The sequence below is a fragment of the Lissotriton helveticus genome, chromosome 7, assembly GCF_964261635.1.
Source record: "Lissotriton helveticus chromosome 7, aLisHel1.1, whole genome shotgun sequence".
NCBI lineage: Eukaryota > Metazoa > Chordata > Amphibia > Caudata > Salamandridae > Lissotriton > Lissotriton helveticus.
In genome coordinates, this window is record NC_136068.1 from 1003120405 (window position 1) to 1003144121 (window position 23717).

The 23717-nt window shown below is 44.4% G+C and overlaps 1 protein-coding gene across 4 annotated transcripts in view; it reads left to right on the plus strand.

Moving 5' to 3' along the window:
- GRIA1 (glutamate ionotropic receptor AMPA type subunit 1) overlaps positions 1–23717 on the plus strand; it is a 559324-nt gene that overhangs the window by 443625 nt on the left and 91982 nt on the right. For all 4 annotated transcript variants that reach the window (XM_078653641.1, XM_078653640.1, XM_078653642.1 and 1 more), the window contains exon 11: positions 5594–5967. In XM_078653641.1, coding sequence (XP_078509767.1) covers positions 5594–5967 — 374 coding nt within the window. The remainder of the gene's footprint in view (positions 1–5593; positions 5968–23717) is intronic.

Below are 23717 nucleotides of genomic sequence, written 5' to 3' on the forward strand. Positions count from 1 at the left end.
CTCGATGTAAGGAAAAGCCAAACCTAACCCCTATCGTTGTCTTTATATTTTCTTTGCTTAATGTCTTTCAAAAATACATATATATTTCTCTAACGGCTTTGGGGGAAATGAAACCTCTTGTGAAATACGCCTTAAACCCTGGCCAATGTTCCTGCTCTAATGTGCCAAAAAGGACCCTATAAGCACTAACTCCATCTTGGTTATGGCGTCAAAATATCATGAGGCAACCCTGTATGAGGCTAGTGGTTTTGGAATTTGCAAGTGAGTGAAATGTACTCCCTTGAAGCCAAGAGGAGCGCTTTGCCCCTAGTTCATGAGCCGCGTGTGGAGAGGCAGCAAGCGCGGTGTAGGGCAGAGCCGCGTCGTTTTCTGAGCAGTCCCACACTAGCATGAAGCCCTCGCGAGCAGCAACTGCGTTTCCCCTTGGCCTCGCGAAGCGCGCATCGATGCCCCCCGGTGAAGCGTACGTGCGGAATCATTCATTTATTAATCATGTTTGCAGAATGAATTGCCATTTAAAGAGCTCTGCCTGACTAATTTCTGAACTCCCTGCGGTATCGTGAAGTATGGAGTGCGGGTGGCTGGCTGCCCCCAGTGGAAGCGTCGGGCACGCTCCCGCGCTTTCCGCCATCTTTCTCGCTTGCCATTAGGAGAGCTGTGTTATTCCTCGAGGCCATCTTAGAACAGCCGGCAGCAGCCTGCATGCCTCCGTGAGTCAGCTCACAGAACTGATATAAATCGAAAGAGGCCTGGCCTGTAAGGACATTTAGAGATTCGCCAGCAGTTCAGTGCCTCTGAAAGGTTGGCAGGTCTAGCTAGACAAGAGTCAGTTAAATGTCTAGCTATGGCTTGACAAGTATATGTGTCTCTGTCTTGTTATTAGAGTTACCTGACGTGAAAGGAGACTGCCTGTACATCTGACCTAACCATTCACGAGAGGGTGGGAGCAGAGTACCAAGTCCTTTGCCTATTTCGTAAGAAGCTTCTCAGCCAATATACACGAAGAAAACACCCAAGGGCTTATGCTTTTCAGCGCAGAGAGGTTTCCACAACCTCCTTACATGTGCGCATTTGGATTTGAGACGAGGATGTTTGCATGTTTTGTGCTTTACAATAAGGCATCTCGTTTAACTGGTTTGTGATGGTAACAGTGATCCCATGTGCCCTTTCTTGAAATCCTGTTTTGGTCTGGTATGTTCCAAGCAAACAGAGAGCTCTTTACAGCAACAGAAAGTCAGAGACAAAGTTGTCTGTTCACATAACATTGGATGTGTTTCATATTGTTTAGAGGTGAGTCATACTGGATAGAGGATCTAAGTGGAACATGTGGAACGTATGTATGGAGGAGTGTACCTGTTTTGCTGTTTGTTTCTTTCTGCTCGGGTGCACAGTTAAATATAGTGCACGCATCATCCCCCGAAGGGGTCTCAAGGCGCTGTACACATACCGCTGTGGAACCCTTCCTGGCCTTTCCCTGTGAAGTGCCCACTGCTAGGCACCCCCAAGGTGAAGCCAGGCATCCTAGCGCTGTTGGGGCCGTTGTGGAGATTAAGCAAGCTATTGCCCAGAGTTGCAGAGTGGGACCCAATGAATAGAATAGGCACCGAGGCGAGAATGATCAGGTCCGGGGAAATTGAGCCCAAGACCCGGCGAGGCGGTAATTGAACCCTGGTCCAGGCCAGACCTCTGCATCAGGGTCTGCTGCTCTAACCATTGAGCCACACTTCTCCACTTGTCCATTGCTTGGCATCAGGTGCCTTTTATGTTTCAAGACCTTTTTGCAGACCATATGCAGGGTGTACAAAATTATGTAATTGTTTGCGAAATTTCGTGGAAATCCCTGAGAATTTTACAAAAGACATAATATTACGTTTTTGTATCAACATCTGGCGTGCCAGAATTCTGTGTGATTTCTGTGGAAGGAGCTTCCTGTGTGAAAAATCTTGCACGACAATGGCAAGAGGCTATTTTGAACATAACATGTCTCCTAGTGAGATACTACCGGTATCACACGAGTCTTTCCATGTAATATCCATGTCCGCTAAAAAAGCTATGCAAAATTGCTTAATGTCAAGTTTCAAAAACGTTTAGCTAATTTCGTATAACAAAGAGTTCAATAATTACATCATGGATTTCGCTGGTGTCATTACAGTTTTGCCCACACCTAATTACTTGTCTTCAATGCAATGCTCTGTGCATTTGGTCGTTGCTTATTTAAATTAACTTCTTTGGCATTGCTGGTGTGTACACTGGTGAGAGGATACAGGTGTGTTTTAGAGGTAGGATATTACCAGTGCACATCTTTTACATCGCCTTTTTCATCTCATGATGCCCATCTAGCTCCAATTGGCAATATTCATGTGCAAGTAGGGAATGACTGCAGATCTAGTTTGTTATATCCCTCTAAAGCTTTTCAAATAGATGCTGTTCAGAGAGAACATGGATTCTACCACAACATGAAACATGTATTTTATCAACCCCAAAAATTGACTGCACAATCTGTACATGCTAGTTTACAGATTCGTACCATATATTTTTTAACACTGTAGTTGCAACAGAGACTGGCCCGTCTTAATCCGGAACGCCCTTCACATTGTCCCTGATGTGGCATGGACACCGCAACTTTCTTACACACGGCATGGACGTGTGTCCGCTTACAACAGTTCTGGCGGCAGGTAATCCTTATACTCCGTACAGCCACAGCCGTAAGAATAGAAGCAACAATCAAACATTGCCTGCTGGAGTTTCTCCCGGCGCCAAATAATGGAACACGTATACAACACAGATTTACACTCCGAGGCCTAGTCCTAGCACAACGACGCATTGCTATAGACTGGACCCAAACCCTCCCCCCGAAACTGGACAAATGGCAGTCAGACATGCGAGAATGAGGTGTGGCAGAAGAGAGTCGTCTGAAAGTAGTACGCACAGACGTGAACGCAGAATGGGACCTAGAGGAGTGGGGACACATGCTGGAAGGACTGCAAAAACCAGACACACAACCAGAGATGGACTTGGACGAAGCACACCTATCACAACCCACCGCCCCCCACACCAAACGCGGCATCTGTAGATGGTCCTGACGTCCAAACATAGGGAAGACATTTATTGCTGAGCAGTGAAGGCCCCCCTTTACTGGCCAATAGACCTTGAATGGTCATATGACACCCTGCCCTAAAAATGAATAGGCATATGGTAAACATGTTTAGATAATACCGTCACTAGTCACTGCAACGAGCTGCTGTTGTTTTGATCTCGCTTTCATTTGATCTTTTGTACTTCTTTTTTATAATATTATGTAACTTCAATTATAATGAACATTACTGCACACAATAGCACCTTGGTGTGTAAAACGTAGTGCACCACATATGCCTAGATGTAAACCTCGCAAATGGCCCTATGGTCCGATTATGAGAATTTAGGATTTGCATGTTTTTCTTGACAACTATGCAGAGCTGTAATAAAAAATAAGTTAAAAAAAACAATGTAGTTGTACTTCAGTCCCACATCTCTCACAGAGACAGCTGCAAGCAATTTAATATCTTAGGGGCATATTATCAAGCAGGGCGTTAACAATTAGCGCTGTTGTAGCTGCAGAAAACTGCAGCTAAAGCGGTGATAATGGGCTCAAACATGGGTTTCTATTGGAATTCACAAGGCCATATTTTCAAGCCCATTATCGGCGCTTTAGCGGCAGTTTTCTGCCGCTAAAACGGCGATCATTTTTAACGCCCTGCTTGATAATATGCCCCTTAGTCATCTGATCATAAGTAAATTTACTATGACTGTACTTTACCTAGAAGCTTGACATTAATTATCAGGAAAAAGCCCTTGCTACGATTATACCTTGGAAGGTTTATGCCCCTGTGACCCAGATGAAGGCTATGATGAGATCACTGTTAAAGGGCAGTTGATGACAGGTATATATATTTACATATATCTGTTTATGATAGATTAAACGGAGGCGTACATTATTTGAGATTACTGCCTATTGCATTCACTACCTCAACTAACACCACTTCTTTGGGTTATAATTTTAGATGTACAACTGCACTTACTAACCTTGAAAATGATCGCTGCCTTTATTAAATTGAGGTCACTCATTATATATACTTTATGGTGCTTTCTTTTATTCCCTGCTATTCTTTTACATACTTTGAACCATATTTAAAAGTTAAAATGAATATAATTCTTCTAAGTATTGAAATAGAAAAAAAGTGTGATTTCTTTTTATATAACTTTAACGAAAACACTGACAGCTTAGATCTGTGTGCAAGAAACAGAATGATATTCAATCTTCAGCTCACAAAATTGAGTGAAATGTTTTGTTGGTTTCCCTTCCTGGTGAATGTAGTTTTGAGGAGTGGTGGGTTTGTGAAGGCGATCAGTGGCTGTCATATAAGCAGCAGATTTGCAGAGAGGCCCCGGAGTATGAAGTTCAGAACTGTAAATACAGTACTCAGTTTCAACAGAGTAGAAAGTACTTTTACTACCTCAGTCAAGTCAAGTGGAAGTTGGCCATGCCATGCCACAAGTGAGCATGCTAAAAATGAATCGAAGAAATTAGCTGTTCCAGGCACTAAAGGGTGGCCACTTCTGAATTCACCATTGAAAATGGTCTATTTGGGAAGTAAATCTACCCACTTCCTAGCTGGCCAATGGAAATGACACTTAAGGGACTGGAGTACTATGCTATCTTGAAGAATAAAAAAAAAACCTTCAGGTTGCAATAAGGTGACCCAAAATCTCTGTGTGTTCGGTTTGTGTTCAAATCACTATATCTGAATACCATTGTAAAAGTGTTTTTGTTCCTTTAGGTTCACCAGTTGGCTGCATATCTCTGGAACGCCATGTTTAAATCCCAGGGGTTCCTATTACGGAACCTTGGTATTTTGTAGGTCAGACTGATGAGTGTAACTGGAATCACCTACAACAGTGACTCCCCAGATGCATTTAATTGTGTAATTGTGTCCTGGGCCAGGACCTACCTAGAAAATGATGACTCCATGTCACCATGTCAGTATATCTGCCTATGGTCTAGAGGCAGAGTTTTACGCATTTGGTTACTTGCAGGATTGGAAATGAGCACACTGCAAAAAAAATAGCTGACACTCATGCAGATTAGGAACATCGTGAGATGACGCTAAACAGTGAGTTGAAAGGCAGAGCTCCATGGTCATTCCAAAAGAGATCAGTATGGGGTGACATCTAATGCACTGTGTTCATTCCAGGATTTGGCACCTGCAATAGTGGCCTTGAGAGCAGCTCTGATGATGTGTTTGTGGGGAGAAATATTCAGGAGCAATAGATTCCCAGAGCATAGTAGATTCTCTTGAGTCTTTGAATGTTTTACTATTGAACAGAATGTTGGATTTTGCTTGAGTCATCTTAAATTGATATAGAACCATTGTAATTTATAAGCAGATGATACAGCCATTGGGAACTCTGAGAAAACGGGAAATGGTATCATCTTCCCAGCCTCATGCACCCCATGTGCCCTCCTTTTACCCACTTCACACCCAGCTCCTTTATTTACCAACAGCCATCTTTTGCTCATTGCAACTTGTTGTCTGTGCTTCTTTTCCCCCTGCAGAGGGCAGATGTGGCCATCGCTCCACTGACCATCACACTGGTACGAGAGGAGGTCATCGACTTCTCCAAGCCTTTCATGAGCCTGGGCATCTCCATCATGATCAAGAAGCCCCAAAAGTCCAAACCAGGAGTCTTCTCCTTCCTGGACCCCCTGGCGTATGAGATATGGATGTGCATCGTTTTTGCCTACATCGGCGTCAGCGTGGTCCTTTTTCTGGTCAGCCGCTTCAGCCCCTACGAGTGGCACAGCGAGGAGCAGGAGGAGGGACAGGAGTCACAGCCAGTCAATGAGCAGACCAATGAGTTTGGGATATTCAACAGCCTCTGGTTCTCCCTGGGAGCTTTCATGCAGCAAGGATGCGACATTTCTCCAAGGTGAGTGAGTTCAGCCCCGCTCCTTAGCACTGGTCTCTTCCCTTGACAGGCTATTTTGCAGGCACAGATGCTCGGAAACTTCCATTCTGAACCAGGTTGTAGGGGTTCCTGATAATAAGAGATTACTCTCTAATATTGGCATTTCCAGGCAAAGACTGCCTCTGCTTCCCTTGTCATTGACACGGGATAAACTCTAAAATATTCACACTTTATGGATCAGGGTCTTTACCTTTTTTCATACTTGAATTGTAATTGCATATATATAGCGCTTACTACCCCTGACGTGGCGTCGAAGCACTTTTTCGGCGAGTAGCACGCTACTCTGGAACCCATAAAGGATTAATGGAGGGCTTTGTACATAGAGCGCGAATATACAAATGACTCAAACCCATTAGATTGAAGGGTGCCAAGTTAGAGAATTAGGTATTTTTAGCATGCTCTGTCTGCGTCTATAACTTGTGATTTCGTGTTTTCTATCATCAGTAATTAACATCAAAGCAGATTTCACGCTTTGAAAAATTCAGAGCCCTGCTTTTCTATCTGGCCCTCCATGGTTCTATCAGAAAGCGAATCACCAATAAGCTAAAATGTGCAGTGACTTGTAAACAAAAAAATTGGGAAAATCGGTGAATGTTTGAAAAGGATAATTTCGGTGCAGTGTTTTGTAATTAAACGTGTAAACTGATTGTTCTTTGTTATTTTGCTCATGAGCTGAGGTCGTGCTTTGATGTAGGAATTGTGACCTCAGGTTGTGCTTTGTGGTGGGACTTGTGACCTCCGGTCGTGCTTCGGTATTGAAACTGTGATCCTGAGTCGTGCAGTATTTTGAAGTATGTAATCAGCGGCCGTGCTGTATTTCATCAGTGATCTGAGAATGTGCATCGCTATGGAATTGTTGCTTGAGCCTGCGCTTGTGTGTGGATATTATGGCCTGGGGCGTTCCTTTTTTGTAACATTTGTGGCCTGATATTGTGCTTGTTGTGACATTTGTTATCCGTAACTGTTTTACTTCAAGGCGTGAGACATTATTCTGTTTTTTCTTTTGCAACATTTGCTGCAAGGCTCTTCCTTGTTACAAAATGTGTGATCTGAGGCTGTGCCTTGGTGCACCCTTTCATGGATGTTGTGGCTTTTGAAGCATCTTCCTAAGAAGAAAGAGGTGCAGCCTATGAAACTAAGATCCTGATCACAAGTGGCTAAAACCTGACCCTAAGGTCTTGATTTCTAGCATGCAGAACTTTTTTACACAAGGTAATTACTGGGTGTGATAAAGTCTGAACCCTGGAGCTGGATTTCTGCAGGTCAAACCTGCTGGAATGGAACATGATAAAAATGCCTGATTATTACCGAAACACGTGGGTTTTAGTGTGGTAAGGATCAAAATCTGCATCTGATCCCCCATTACTGGGAAAAAACTTGTAATAGATGCTATTCGTCACACCCAATAAATTCCTCCTCATGCAGAGTTGGATTCTATCGGGTGCAATCAATACGGCCCCCTCCTCTGGGGCACTCACAATGAGAGACAGCCTCATTTATGTGAATTAGAATCATGTGCTTGACAAATGAATCAATAGAGTCCTACTGGACAAAGCGTAATCAAAATCAGCAGGGTATTTTATCTAGCAATTTTTATAGCAACATTACCACGAACCATTAGCCATAAAACACTTGAGAAGGTAAATTTAAAAGGAAGTGGCAATAGCTTGGTTATTCAGTTGTAATTAAATAGCATCTTGGGCCCAGGACACCAGCGGTAAACAACAGTAGCCACCGTGCCGCTTTGTTCCCATGTCCCAAAGGGTATTTCCAGGGACATTGAACTGCAGACAGGCAAAGAGGAACAGTTGTTTTTTCTGGAGCCGGGGGAGGAATAGCAATCGAGGGCCCCATAAAGTCCTTGCACAGCATCCATTTGTTGCATTGCCAGTGCCCAGTGCTGGAAGGCCCTGGCCCACTTAGAGCACAGGCTCTGCAGATCAGGGATTCAGATCCCAGCAAAGGTGACTGAGCCTTTCATCAGCTTGGGTGACCATAATTGGTAAATAGTAACACCTGTTGTTTGTTGTAGCTCAATACGAAGCAGTATATAAAACACACATTTGGTATTTCCCTTTGAACTGGCTCTGATTATACATTCATCTGCTGCTGACAGGAATGTTGTTCCATAAAGTTGATGGCTGGTCTGAGACTGCCTGGCTGCTAGGTAGTAGAACACTTTATTAATTAACAGATGATTGGAGAAATATGTTTTAACATCTTACAGAGAAGTGAAGCAGTTGAAAGTGGCCCCTGGGACAAAGGAGAGTCAAAGAAGTATCTGCAAATTCTCATAATCTAAAGTGGTCCACGCAAGATGATCACAACAAAGGTGTTACCATTGGGGCCAACACCATCATTACATTGGTTGCTTTGAGGTTCATTTGAGGGTGTCACATGACTCCATGTGTCAGGTGCTATTACAGTTCCCAATTTTGTGTGTGGTCTTAGAGTGAGGATGCAATCTCAAGGGCAGATGCATGTCATTGCGGTAATCAAAAACTATTCAATCTAAAATACTGGTGGAATTTGGTAAGAGGACACAGGTGAAAGATAAATAAAAATGCAAAAACAACAAATTGTTGGCTCTCTTCATTCAACCAGCAAATCGCTTACAGGTGCACATTATGACTTAAAATGCCTTATGTCGTTTGTAAGTATTGCTTTGTATTATAAATCATGAAGATAAGTAGGATTAAGCTAGGTCCCTACTAGGCTGAGAAAGGAACTGACGATGTTGTGAAGTGGTGTGAGGTCTCTATTCAAAGAGATTTGATGGTGGTATAATGTCGCCTTCATATGAGGGGCCTGTAGTGAACAGAATGTTGGTGAATTCATTGGTTCAGAGAAGGTTAAACGATGACCAAGTCAAGGTGGACCTATGGGGGCTGGGAGGTAATGTAGATGTGGATTTTGTGTTGTTGATCTGATATCTTATTTTGATAATTTTGTTGGTGATGAAGTGATTGATAACATTGCACTTGTTAACTGACTGAGGGATGGGAGAACCTGGGAGTAGATGAAGGTAGGGTTTTAGGGCCATGAGGAGTGCTTTGTTTCTGAGTCATTTCTTTGCTAATGATTCTGTAGAAGGTGACTTTGATTTAGATGAAGGGGACTCTGCACATGGAAGGGAAAGTTGTGCTGGGTGTTAACCTCTAATTCCTCGGGATCAACGTGATGTAAAAGAAAGGCCACCTCCTGATCTATCCAAACCTTGAATGCTATGACAGCCAAAGGGTAAGGAAGGATCAGACGAGGGCAATAAAGCCCGCGGGGAAGGGAGGGAACAGCGGGGAAGGAGATCTGAAACGACAAAACAAAAAACGAGAATTAAACCCTTCCTCTCTCTACGGTGATCACAACACAATATGCAATATCTTAGCTTCCTAATCTGTTGCAACATCTACCTGTAAAGGAAATGAAAAGGCTGATAACTGTGGAAGATGATTCTCTTCACCCTCTTCCTGACCAGAGAAGACTGTAAGCCATGCTACTCCCACCTGCAACACAAAGCACAACCACAGTCTCACACTCACTTCTATTCGAGATCTGGAGGTAAACAACTCAATAGGATAGGTTGCGTACGTACCCCCTTTTGTAAATGTCTTTCTTTCAAAAGGAGCGTCTGGGGAAGCTAGCGTGGCCAGAGGTAAGTGTAGACCCAAAAACAACAATGAACCTGATCGAGTTACATCACTCGTAGTAATGAAAGTAAAAGTCACAGTACCTCTAGTATTATGATAGAATCAGCATTTAACGATGCACTGTCGGAGTTCACCTCTAGGAAACTCAAACCGGGGCAGCAAGAAGCTGTAATTCCAAATGAAGAAAAACAAATACCACGCCTGGTACAAGGTGCTGCTGTGAAGAGATAACGTCCTCCGCACGAGCCAAGGGTCAGGCTCACCAACGGAGGGCAAAAGAAGAAATGTGCCGCAGTGAACAGCAAGGTCGGGAAACAAGGTTTTATCGTCCCCCGCATGAGCTACACAAAGCTCGACCAACGAGAGGGCAATAACAGATGAGACACCTCGATTCACTAGGAAATCGTCCTCCGCATGAGTCTGCCTGACTCGCCAACGGAGGGCAATGTAGGCCTCTGTTAAACAGAAAGTGAGCCACCGAACCCGTCCTCCGCATGAGTCTGCCTGACTCTCCAACGGAGGAACGAGAATGCAAAGATGAAAAAAGCGCTAAGTCCAATAGCGCCTCAGAACAGGGAAAGCGGCTGGTAGCAAGAACAAAGAGAACGTAATCAAGCGTCTCTTCCGAAGGGTCTGTGGTGTAAGAATATCCGACACCAGGAACAGGAAATGAGTTCCATTTGTAAACTTCCTTTGCACCGCAAAGGACTCTGGGACATGTAGTTTATTATGACAGGTCGCCATCCAATTCGGTTGTGGCGGCGCTCAACCAACACATGACAGTACATCCGCCTCCTCACGGAGAGTGCCGCACAGGCCCAGGACGCAACGGATACCTTCTATGGAACAAGGACACCAGGCGAGGAGCATGAACTCCCGACGCAGGTTCCCACGTATTGTCCTCCGGGCCATATCCCTTCCAGGAAACCAGATAACTGAGGCCCGACCCCGCCACCTAGAATCCAGAATGGCATCCACCTCGTACTCACAGCCATCAGAAACCGCCAAAGGCGGAGGGAGACGACGCACAGAGGACCTAGCAGGCTTCAGTAAGGACACATGGAATACCGGATGCATCCGTAAGTGTCTGGGGAGTTTCAGCCGCATAGCCACAGGGTTGATGCATCTCTCGATAGGATAAGGACCGATGAAGCGAGGGTTAAACACGCTGTGTCTACGGAATCTGATGTTTCGGGTAGACAACCACACCATGTCACCAACTTGATACAATGGACCGGCCCGACGATGTTTGTCCGCTGCGCGCTTGTACGCAGCCTTGGATGCAACTAGACTGTCCTGAACCCTCGACAAAGTGTCCTTGATATGCAATACCCTCTTCGCTGCCTCCGGTACCTTGTCTTCCTGAACTGGCTGGAGAAATGGAAGAAAACGAGGATGGTGACCATAAGTACAATAGAAAGGAGACACCTTAGTGGCACTGTGGGTAGCGTTGTTATATGCCACCTCTGCCAACCACAAATAATCCACCCAATTGTCCTTCCCCTGATCCACATAGCATCTCAAGAATTGTTTCAAGGTCTGATTGAGACGCTCAGTTTGTCCATCCGTCTGTGGATGAAAGCTGGTGGAAAGCGCGGTCTTGATATGCAGAGCGGAACACCAGGTCTTCCAAAACTGCGCAGTGAATTGCGCGCCCCTGTCCGAAACAATGACAGCCGGCAACCCATGCAAACGGACTACATGTATCAACAAAAGATGGGCCAATTGGCCTGCCGTAGGGACTTGAGGGCAGGCAATGAAATGTCCCATCTTGGACAAATAATCGACCACCACCAAGATCGCCGTACACCCCTGATCTCTAGGGAGTCCCACCACAAAATCCATTGATATTTGCTCCCACGGCACATGAGGCGTGGGCAAAGGCTGCAGCAGCCCAGCAGGACGTCGATGATCCGCCTTGACGGTCGCACAGACCACACACTTTGCCACCCACTCCGTAACGTCAGCTCGTAGAGAAGGCCACCAACACCTTCTATTGATGTACTCCACGGTCTTCTCCACCCCAAGATGACCCGCACTGGGAGAACAATGACACCATCTGTACACCTGTTTCCGAAGGGAAACCGTAGGCACCAAAAGCCGTCCCTTATTCACTGGAAAGCCATCCAACAGTTTCCATTCGACGTGGCTACGCAGCCAGGACCTCCAATAAAAGGTGTTAATCCCCTTCCAAATCCCTTCCAAAAAAGCATCAGGTTGTATGGCGCACACACTCTGAGCCGGATTTATGATGGCCTTTTCTTCCCCGATCTCAGGAGTACAGGAAGAGGATTGGCGAGTCAAAGCGTCGGCTTTCCTGTTAGCCACCCCAGGTCTGTACGTGATGGTAAAATGGAATTCAGAAAAGAAGAGCATCCACCTGAGCTGTCTGGGCGTAAGATGTCTCGCAGCTGTCATGTACTGTAAATTACGATGGTCAGTATAGACAGTAACCAAATGCTTTGCCCCCAGCAAGAAATGCCTCCATTCAGTGAATGCCACTTTTATGGCCAAAAGTTCCTTTTCGGCAATGCAATAATTGCATTCCGCTCCATTCAATTTCCGGGACATGTATGCCACTGGATGCAGCTGCCCGGTCTGGTCGTGTCTCTGCGACAACACTGCTCCCACCGCTACACTGGAGGCATCTGCTTCCACGATGAAGGGCTTATCAGGGTTCGGATGTGCAAGCACTGGAGCAGAAATGAACGCCTCCTTCAAGGTTACAAAAGCCTCATGAGCGACAGAGTCCCAAACAAACGGTTGATCCTTTCGCAGCAGCCGAGTGATAGGAGCAACCACTCTGGAGAACTGATGAATGAAGCGCCGGTAGAAATTGGCGAAGCCTATGAAACATTGCACATCCCACACGTTTCTAGGAACAGGCCACTCCTTGACCGCCTTGATCTTCCTTTCGGCCATTTCCTGTCCATGGGGGCTGAGCATGACCCCTAAGAATTCCACTGTGGAGACGTGAAAGTCACACTTGCTCAGTTTGCAGTATAGACTGTGCTCTCGCAAAATGCTCAGTACCTTTCGGACATGATGTACATGGGCCTCTTCCATGTCAGAGTAAATAAGGATGTCGTCGATATAGACTATGACGAACCTGTCCAGTATCTCTCTCAGCACATCATTTAAAAAGTACTGGAATGCAGCTGGGGCATTGCAGAGACCAAACGGCATGACTAAGTACTCAAATAGCCCATACCTGGTTTTGAATGCAGTCTTCCACTCATCCCCTTTTCTCATTCTCACCAAATGATAAGCACCCTTCAGATCTAACTTGGTGTAGATGGTGGCGGACTTCACCTGGTCTAACAAAACACTAATTAAGGGGAGGGGATACCGGTTCTTTGTTGTTACTGCGTTCAAGGCCCTGAAGTCTACACATGCCCTCAATTCTCTGTTGGCTTTTGGAATGAAGAAGAGGGGAGAGGCCGCTGGAGACATAGATGGACGAATGAAACCAAGCTTTAACAGTTTATCCAAATATTCTCTTAAATGCTTATTTTCGGGCTCAGTCAAAGCATACAGGCGTCCACAAGGAACCACAGCACCAGGGACCAGGTCTATTTGGCAGTCGTATTGCCTATGTGGAGGGAGAGTCTCAGCCTGTATTTCATCGAAGACCTCTTCAAAGTCTCTGTATACATCTGGTAAGCTAACATCTTTTTCAGCTGCTGTAGCTACATGCTCGATACAGGCTAACGCCAAAGAAGGCCTTTCGTTTCTTTCGTAACAGGTCTCCCTACAATACGGGGAATCCAGAGTAATAATGCCTGTAACCTAGTTTATTTCTGGATTGTGTCTTCTCAACCAGGGGATACCCAGAATAACACTGTATTGAGGTGCCTTGATTATACTGAACATGACCTTCTCTCTATGATCCCCAATCATCATGTCCATATCGCCTGTGTGATAACCCACAGGGCCTAAATTCAACTGTCTCCCATCCACTGCATAAACCACTTCACGAGTCTCTCTAGGAATTAACCCGATCCCAACTCTCCGTGCTTCAGACGAATCCATGAACATGCCCGTAGCACCGGAGTCTACCATGGCATGCACAGTGATCCAGCTGGCCTGTACCAACAACGTGACTTCTATAAACAGGTGCTGAGCCCCCGACATATTCTTGAGTAGAGAAGGGACGAACTTACGACTCCAAGGAACCCCTTCGTTCACCTCAGAGTCATCTAGTTTTCCGAAGGTTTTTCTGCTGCTGCAGAAATTCCTTTGAAACTGCGGAATCGATTCGTCTTGGGTTTTACCGGGCATTCTCTCACAAAATGCCCCTTCTTCCCGCAATATAAACAGAGACCTTGTTTACGCCTTAGGTCTTTCTCAGAGGAGGAGAGAGCCGCCCTAACCGCCCCTATATCCATAGGTTCGGCTCCATGGGCGGTATCCTTATCCGCCGCTTTCGAAGGCCCGGAAGAAGGGACTGTTCTCCCCTGGAGTTTAGGATCACCCATACGGTCCCTCATTCTGTGGTCCAAACGTAAAACTAGATTAATCAAATCCTCGCATGTGGAAGGCTGGGGGTCGATCTGGGCTATTATGTCCTTCATGTCTTCTCTCAAACCTTGATGGAAGAGGGAGGCTTGTTTGGCATCAGGCCATTTTGTTTCGGTAACCAGCCTCCTAAAGGAATTGAGATATGTCAACACATCTTGGTTTCCCTGTCTCAACTGTAGCAGCTCTCTGTCTGCTGCATAAGAATCAGCCCTGCGATCAAACACCTTAAGGAACTCCTCTTTAAACGCTTCCCAATCGTGTATGACCGGGTCGTCTCTTTGTAGTAGGGGTACCGCCCATTGGGCGGCATCACCCGCCAAGTAAGAGATGAGAAAAGCCACTTTGGCCTGGTTTGTGGGAAAGGAACGTGGCTTACAAGAGAAATACAACATCACTTGTGAGAGAAACACCTGCACCGAGCCTGCGTCCCCCTTAAACCTTTCCGGATTGGCTAATGGAACTGTGGTAGGCATTTCTACAACCACCGGACCTGGTGGAGTGGCACTAGAAGCCCCTGCATTAAATGGGTTTCTCTGGAGAGCATCTACCCGGTTGCGGAGATCGGTGGTCTCCTGTCTAGAAGAGATTAGTTCTGACTGGACCAGCACTAAGGCCGCCAATACATCATCTAAAGTAGCCATCTGTTACACCCGTTGACCAGGAGGAAGTATACACTTGGGTCGGATATTCTGTTAACCTCTAATTCCTCGGGATCAACGTGATGTAAAAGAAAGGCCACCTCCTGATCTATCCAAACCTTGAATGCTATGACAGCCAAAGGTTAAGGAAGGATCAGACGAGGGCAATAAAGCCCGCGGGGAAGGGAGGGAACAGCGGGGAAGGAGATCTGAAACGACAAAACAAAAAACGAGAATTAAACCCTTCCTCTCTCTACGGTGATCACAACACAATATGCAATATCTTAGCTTCCTAATCTGTTGCAACATCTACCTGTAAAGGAAATGAAAAGGCTGATAACTGTGGAAGACGATTCTCTTCACCCTCTTCCTGACCAGAGAAGACTGTAAGCCATGCTACTCCCACCTGCAACACAAAGCACAACCACAGTCTCACACTCACTTCTATTCGAGATCTGGAGGTAAACAACTCAATAGGATAGGTTGCGTACGTACCCCCTTTTGTAAATGTCTTTCTTTCAAAAGGAGCGTCTGGGGAAGCTAGCGTGGCCAGAGGTAAGTGTAGACCCAAAAACAACAATGAACCTGATCGAGTTACATCACTCGTAGTAATGAAAGTAAAAGTCACAGTACCTCTAGTCTCATGATAGAATCAGCATTTAACGATGCACTGTCGGAGTTCACCTCTAGGAAACTCAAACCGGGGCAGCAAGACGCTGTAATCCCAAATGAAGAAAAACAAATACCACGCCTGGTACAAGGTGCTGCTGTGAAGAGATAACGTCCTCCGCACGAGCCAAGGGTCAGGCTCACCAACGGAGGGCAAAAGAAGAAATGTGCAGCAGTGAACAGCAAGGTCGGGAAACAAGGTTTTATCGTCCCCCGCATGAGCTACACAAAGCTCGACCAACGAGAGGGCAATAACAGATGAGACACCTCGATTCACTAGGAAATCGTCCTCCGCATGAGTCTGCCTGACTCGCCAACGGAGGGCAATGTAGGGCTCTGTTAAACAGCAAGTGAGCCACCGAACCCGTCCTCCGCATGAGTCTGCCTGACTCTCCAACGGAGGAACGAGAATGCAAAGATGAAAAAAGCGCTAAGTCCAATAGCGCCTCAGAACAGGGAAAGCGGCTGGTAGCAAGAACAAAGAGAACGTAATCAAGCGTCTCTTCCAAAGGGTCTGTGGTGCAAGAATATCCGACACCAGGAACAGGAAATGAGTTCCATTTGTAAACTTCCTTTGCACCGCAAAGGACTCTGGGACATGTAGTTTATTATGACAGGTCGCCATCCAATTCCGTTGTGGCGGCGCTCAACCAACACATGACACTGGGTGAGGATGTCTGGTGTATTAGTTTGTCTTCATTTCTTTTCCTGTCTGTGTCCTTGCTATCAGAGTGTACTAAAGTGCTGAGAGTTTGTGATTAGAGATTGTGGGTTCATAGGGGCATTGAGGTCCAAATTAGTTTTTAGTGTTGAGTCATAGATGTCGAGACCTGAGTTGACATCTGATATGGTCAGGCTGATTTTCAACAGGGTAATCACTAAGCCGGGGCAGGTAACTCTGCTCCGCCAGCGGAGTTTACGGAGTTTTGCCACTCTGCGCTCCATTGAGAATGCGGAGTTCCGGCAAAACTCTGACTCTGTGGCGGAGTGGAGTTAGTCGGCCCCTCGACCCTCCCTGATGTAATTATCGTTTTAAAAAGGCACTTACCTGCTGTGGCAGCCTCCTCCTTGCCATTGTCTCACTCTCCTTCCTCGTCCTTGCCTTCCTCGTCGATGGAAACCCCTACATTGTACGTCTTGTGCGTACATTAGGGAGTATGGAAGGGAGCGGAGCGGCTTTCTACTGAGTTTCTTTCCAACTCCGTGGAACTCCGCATAGTGGCACTACACCAGCTCCACCCGGGGTTATCACATCTTCTTGAGGGATATCCAAGAAAAGATGCTTGAAGAAGCAAAATATGTGTATTTCTCCCTTTCGTTGATCATACTAGATGGTGGTCCCTGCTGCGGATTCAGGCTGATATTGAAACAATGAGGCTCAGGGTGTTGCCTTTGAAGTTGGGGACTCCGTAGTTGGTTGTGGAGTAATTTGGTTGATTGAATCCTCAAAGAAATGTAGAGTGAGAAAGGTGGACAGAGGTAACAAGCTCTGGGGGCTTGTAGATCAGTATGAAGGGGGCGCCTAAACTTGCTGAGAGTTGGAAGGGACAGGTGAGGAACTTGAAAGGCTTGAGGGTGGTTTTGTCACAGTGCACAGCCAGAAAGTCTTGTGTATGATAGCCAATCTTCCTTCTGTCTTATGTGTGAAATCTATGTGTCAGATGCTGTATCCTGTAGGGTGAGGGCATCAATGATGTGTATGGATATAAGAGTGACTTATGTCTCCGAACCATGTCTCTGTGTTGTGCAGCACATCTAAGTTGTGTTGTTTGATGGTGTCTGCTATGTCAGAAATGTGGATCACTGCAGGGATCCTCATGAGCCTGAAAATGTATGCTATTGATGGAGTGTTTGGGCTAGTGTGTTGCAACTGGGTGAGGTTGTTCATGTTTGAATCTGTGTTTCTGTGACTTGGGTGTGAGTGTGGGTATATGGAGTGCTACAGTGTGTGTGTGGCACATGCTGATGTGGATGACCTACCAGAGGTGCACGAGTTCTGATCCTAAGCCCACCCTGGCCTGAAAAGGCCCAACCAGGTGACCTGCTGAGGCATATGTGAAGTTAGAGGAGGTAGCACAGCTCCTGAACTATGCACTCTGGGGATTTCCACAGCACGTGTGTGGCTTTATGAGTGGTGATTGAACGTTGTTGAAGGTTCTAGAAGGCAGGAGGTCCCACAGCCTGTATCTGGCTAGGGTCTTTGGGAGGTGTTAGGAGCTGTGAGCACCGGGGAGCAGTGCAGGTTGGAGTTTTGAGAAGCATAAGAATGCCATTAGGTATGGTAGGTGGCCTCTTTGAAGGCCCTGAAGATGAAAGAATATAGATTGAATTTTGTTGTTACTGGATTTTCCATTGAGATTTCCTAGATGTAAAAAGGTGTCACTGCACCAGGGAAAATCTTTCCCTTGCAGATAGGCATTTATTGAACTGCTACCGAGGCACTATGCTATGAAAATGTTTAAATGAAACCTTTTTTAGACCCGCCTTACTAAATCACTTTGAGAAGCTTCAAAAAGAGCTAATTGCATGACTGTTTCATACAGTTAATGGTAAACAGAAGATGTAGTTGGGTTCTGGGAGCAGTAGTGTACTGTTACTGCTTTGCAATGTAGTGTTCTTTAAAGAGGGGAGTCTGCTACTCTTTCCTAAAATGAAAAAGGGGTTTTCTTTTTTACAATTCTCTGTCGGCAGTCAGATGGTGTCCTTGCTGAAGATGTGGCTAGTGCAAATATTAAAAGTTCCTAGGCAACTATGACTCTACAGAATGGCAGATACAACAACATAAAAGATAGTAATAGAGACTACAGTGTACTAAACTAATAACGACAAAATGTATATAAAAAAGTATTGTTCATTTATTATTGTTTAAAAATACGTTTTTAATAGAAACGAGTAAAAAAAAACTATTTAGTTATCAAACATTGAAGTAATCACAACATATGACAAAATGTAGGGTAAAAGATAATACAAAACAATATATAAGGGTTAAATATACATTCAGTAATAAAATACAATACAAGAAATTGAAAGCATCAAAGTGGGTAGGATGTTGATCTCTGTGGCAAGTGCAACCAGAAATGATGAGCTTGTCTGTAAGATAAGCATGGGTGCTGGTCTGGATGGCTATGTAAAAGATGCAACTGGTTTTGAAGTTGGTGCGGGTAAGCCAATGGAGTTCCAGCAAGATGTGGTGATGTGATCATATCCAATGTCGGGTATTGTATAAAAAAAGCCTTGTATAATTATGTGTCAGGAATTGTGCTATAATCTATTTCTAAACTACAAAAAGTATTACGCATTGCCATAAACTACTGGCAAAACATTAGATAATAAGACAATGTGAAAGATACACTGTGTTAATTTACAAATAACAGAGAGGTCCATAATGCCAATAAATATTTGAAAGGGATAAAGTACTATTTAGATCACGAACTATTGCTTTAAGTGATTGATGGTTTGATGGTGTGCATGTTCCATTCTGTTCTTTTTTGGATTTCTCATTGTGGCTTTATGGATGGCATAAATGTGGCAGTGAAGGTTATGACAATCTCTAGCGAAGACGCTATTTATGAACAGGAAGTGAAGCTCTGTGCTGAGGTGATCCAAAAAAGGGAAATAGATATCAGAACATGCAGAGGAGCACATTTCTAATTTACAGTGGCCCTAATACACTAGCTTGAGCTTCTGAGCCAAAAGACTGGGCATTAAAACGTGAAAGATTAGCATTATGATGCATACCTACCAGGAATATAATGCAGAGCAATACTCGAAAGAGTCAAAGGAGACAAGAGGATTTAAGCCATGAACTGCACTTTTAAGTGTTTATCTGGTTTGGAGGTGTACATGCACCAATCCTCGTGTATGATATACAGTCTGCCATTAGTAAGGCCTTGTGGCACTGTAGGTTGTCTGGGGTTGCCTCAGCATGTTATTCTGGTATTTCAATTTACTTTCTGGAATCAGATTTACCATGCAATTACATGTTTTTGATATTGGTTTCTCATTTATCTCTGATTGGGTGGTACCCATTAATTCACTGAACTGTAAATGTTTTACTTTGGTACCAGAGAGGTCTGCTGAAGAGCCTTTGCCAGCTTCTTGTTAATCTCTGGATCTTAAGACAAGGAGACTGAATAACCCTAGGGGGCCCCACATCTTGTCTCTGTAGAATGCAATTGAAACCATGGGACTGAAATTGTTTTACCCTGACAATGAGAATGAAGATATCCATTCCTGGGCTAACCCTTGACATCAGTAGTTTATGGTCAGTGTAGAGTTTTGGAATGAATGACTTTGTTGAAAGCTGCTGACAGGACCGGGCAAACAGTATCGGAACCCTGCCACTGCTGTCATTCATTGGACTTCACAGGTCTTCATTTATCTAATGTTTCTGTCTCTTGTATGACTTCAGTACCCAGCAGAGTCTCGTCTATAATACCATGTATCTCAATGACAGCTTTGAGTTGATCAATTACTTCTTGTTCAATGCATTTGGGCATTTGTTACATCTGAGTCTGACCCTAAATTCACTAGTTCAGTGGGCTTTGGTGCACATTTGAATTGCTTTGAAATTATGTAACACAAAAGTATACCAAGTTCCAAGTTCCTTGGCTACTGGAGTTGAATGTTCAGGATTGAAACATTTTTGAGTGACTGAGGTTTTCCTATAGTGATTTTAAGAAAAAATAAACAATTGAATGAATGTTGAAAATGGAAAATATATTTGTGTGGGGTTATGTTAATTGTGTCATCAAGATGGACCATGCTTAAAGACTAGGTCAGCTTTGACTGCAAAAGGACAAATGGTAAAACATTTAGCATTGCGGTGGACCGCCATACATTTTTTTTTACGAGAACAGCAGCCAGTGAAATGATAGAACAGTCTGTGGCTGTGTTTAGAATGTTGTCAGATTCTTGTAAATGTAGGAAGTTGCGGGAAGAAATAATAAGAGACCAGTTAATAAATAGGGTGAGTAATTTGAATATTCAAGACAAATTACTCCAAATGAAGGATCCGTCATTAGACAAAACTTTAGCTATAGCACGTCACATTGAAAACACCTCTCGGTATGTGAAGGAGTTGAAAGTTAGTAAGCTCAAGAGTAAAGCAGATGAAGAAAATGTAAATGCTGTGCAGAAAGTGGAAACAACGGGATCAAATAAAAAGGTGATGTCAAGATCAGTAAAGAACCAGTAATGATGGGTTTGAGGAAACTATGTTTTAGGTGTGGGAGTATGCATCATTTGGCTGAGTCTAAGCCAGGCATGTTAGCTGTCAATGCTCATTGCTATAAATATAGGAAAGCCGGTAATGTCTCCAGGGTATGCAGAATGGGGAATAAAAGAACAAGCAATAATAAAGTTCATTTGATAGGAGATTGTGCTAGTGATTATGCACATAAGAAAGTGAGGATGACAGTGATCTTGTAGATGTATTGGTGGTATGTGCTGCTGAGGAGTGCAAATGTGATTGTGTCAGGGATAATGGATACCCTCCTCCCAAATCTATGGTAGGTGTGAATGGGTTCGAAGTATCCACGTGGGCAGATTCTCTGTATACTCTGGTGGAAACATGTAAAGGAAGTTACTAAATTAATTCCTAGTGATATTTAGCCACATGGATATTGTGGTGTCAGGTTACCAGTTCTGGGTTATCTTAAAGCAGAGCTGGTGTATAAGGATAGGAGTGCATGGGGAAAGGTACATGTTGTTGAAAAAGGCAAAGCTGTCGTGGGGAAAGGCACATGTTGTTGAAAAAGGCAAAGCTGTCTTGGGTGGAGAGAGAAGCGAGCACTTGGGATTGTGTTAGATCCCAATCATCCTGAACAGGGACTGTTGACCACCCAACCAGAAGTAGAAAGGTGGAATATCCTAGAGTGTTTTCTCAAAAGTTGGGATGTTTAAAGAAATTTCAACATCGTATTGTCCTGAAGGATGGGGCTGTGCCTAAGGTAAATAAAGTAAGAATTGTGCCAGTGGTTGTACATGAGCAGTTGTCTGAGGAGTTAGCTTGTTTGTGTAAAGAGAGGATCATAGAGCCAATAGAGGCATCTGAATTGCTAAGTCCCATAGTTGTGGCGAATAAAGTTACGGAAGGATTTGGATGTGTGTGGACGTTCATGATGTAAATGACAATATTTGGGTTGACAGGCATTCGCCTCCCAAAATTAGCGAAATGTTGATGAATGTTATCAATGCAACATTTTTCACCACTCTGGATCTTTCCAGCGCTTACCATCAGGTCTAATTGCATCCAGACTCTAGACACATGATGTCATTTATCACCCCCAGAAGTAGCATATCAATTTAAATGTATGCCTTTTAGTTTAGTGTCAACTGTGGCTTTATTTCAAAGAGCTATGCAGAAGGTGCTAAGTGGACTACCTATGGTGTTAGTGTACCAAGATGATTTCTTGGTGTGGGGTGAAGACAAGGGTCAACATGATGTGATGATTTCATGTGAAAGAAGGTGCTGAATAGGTTGAAGATGCTGGTTTAACTGCAGAATTGAGCAAGTTTACATTTTTGAGAGAGGATGTTGAGTACTTAGGGCACACGTTTTCTGCCGAAGGGATCAAACCTCAACTGAAGTTAATTGAAGGAACCGAGAATGCACCGCCACCCAAAGACAAGGAACAACTGAAATAATTTTTGGGCCTGGTGGCGTATTACTCCAAATTTGTAGAACATTTTTTGAACAAGGAACATGTTTTGCATGAGTTACTAAAGAAGGGATCTAAGTGTGTATGGACCGATGAGTGTCAACTGGGGTTTGACACTATCAAGATGGCTGTTGTGGGAGCTGGAGTGCTGGTGCTTTTTGACCCAGGTAAAACGACTGTTGTGGTTACGGATGCCAGTTGTTATGATTTGAGGGAAGTTCTTATGCAAGAGCATGCTGGCAAGAAAAGAGTTGTGACCTTTGCATGGCCCACTTTAAGGAGTGCAGCCCATACGCGTTGGTGGGGTGTGCAGTGTTACCAAACATTTGTATGGGGAACACAGTTTGAATTGAGAACTGATCATTGGTCTCTTAGTGATTTTTTCACCACAAAGAACGCAGGAACGGCCACGTCGCAAATCGCAAAATGGTTGTATGGGTTGCAGGAGTATTCCTTCCAATTCAAGTATGTACCAGGGCACCTGAACATGTATGTACACTGTTTGTCTCATTTGCCTCTAAAGTGTGATTCTAATTGCAAGGAAGATGATTGGGTGGTGGCAGAAAATGGTCCTACGTGTAAAGGGGCACATTGGGAGGATGAATGGTTGAAGGAAGTTTGGAATGATAACATGAGGAAATTGTTAATTGACAAATTGTCTGATGGAAAGAGTTTATTCAGGAAGATAAAGTACGGCTGAAGGAATACATTCCAGTGTGGGATGAATGGCCTGTAGTTGATGAGGTGTGACATGTTAGTGGTACCTGACCTGTTACCCTGCATCAAGGCTTGTAGAGTTATTGCGCCAAAGCCATGGTAGTATATTGGTGATGAAGAGGAAGGCTTGCAATGATTTTTTGTGTCCAGAAATGGACAAGTGTGTAGAGTGATATGTGCAGGACTGTGAACCATATGTACGCAGTAACAAAACGCATAAGGTGCCAGAATTCACCATTGCTCCTGTAAAGTTTCCTGATAGACCCTGGGATAGGGTTGCTATTGACATTTTTGGACCTTTGAGTGCTTAGGGACTGACAGCAGGTTTGCTTTAGTCTTGATAGATTATTATTCCAAATGGCCTGTGGTTTCATTTGTCAGAGGCTAAAACCCACAATGTGATGACATTCTCTAAGGAGGTTTTCTGGAGGGAATGGTGTCTTGGAACGGTGGTGTCTGACAATCGGCTACAGTTTGTCAGTAAGGAATTTGAGAGATTTCATAAGCATGAGGAGATAAAGCACCACAAGACATCGGTTTATAATCCCCGGAAGAATGGCGGAGTTGAAAGATTCAATCGAGTTTTGGACGAGTGTATTGAGTTGGTGTTGGGAAAGGGGTTGAAGTGGAGGAAGGCAGTGGGAGATATGTTATGGAATTATAGAACCACACACACACACCGTTCCCAGGCAGGCAGGAACCCAACAGACCTGTCTTGGAATCTCCCATATCCAAGGAGACCCAAAGACCCTTATTACACATAATCAATCGAACTCTACTACATCATCTCTCAGCTACATAATACAACATTTCCCCTCCTTAAAACAAATAACCAAAGCAACTCTCATCATATGCAC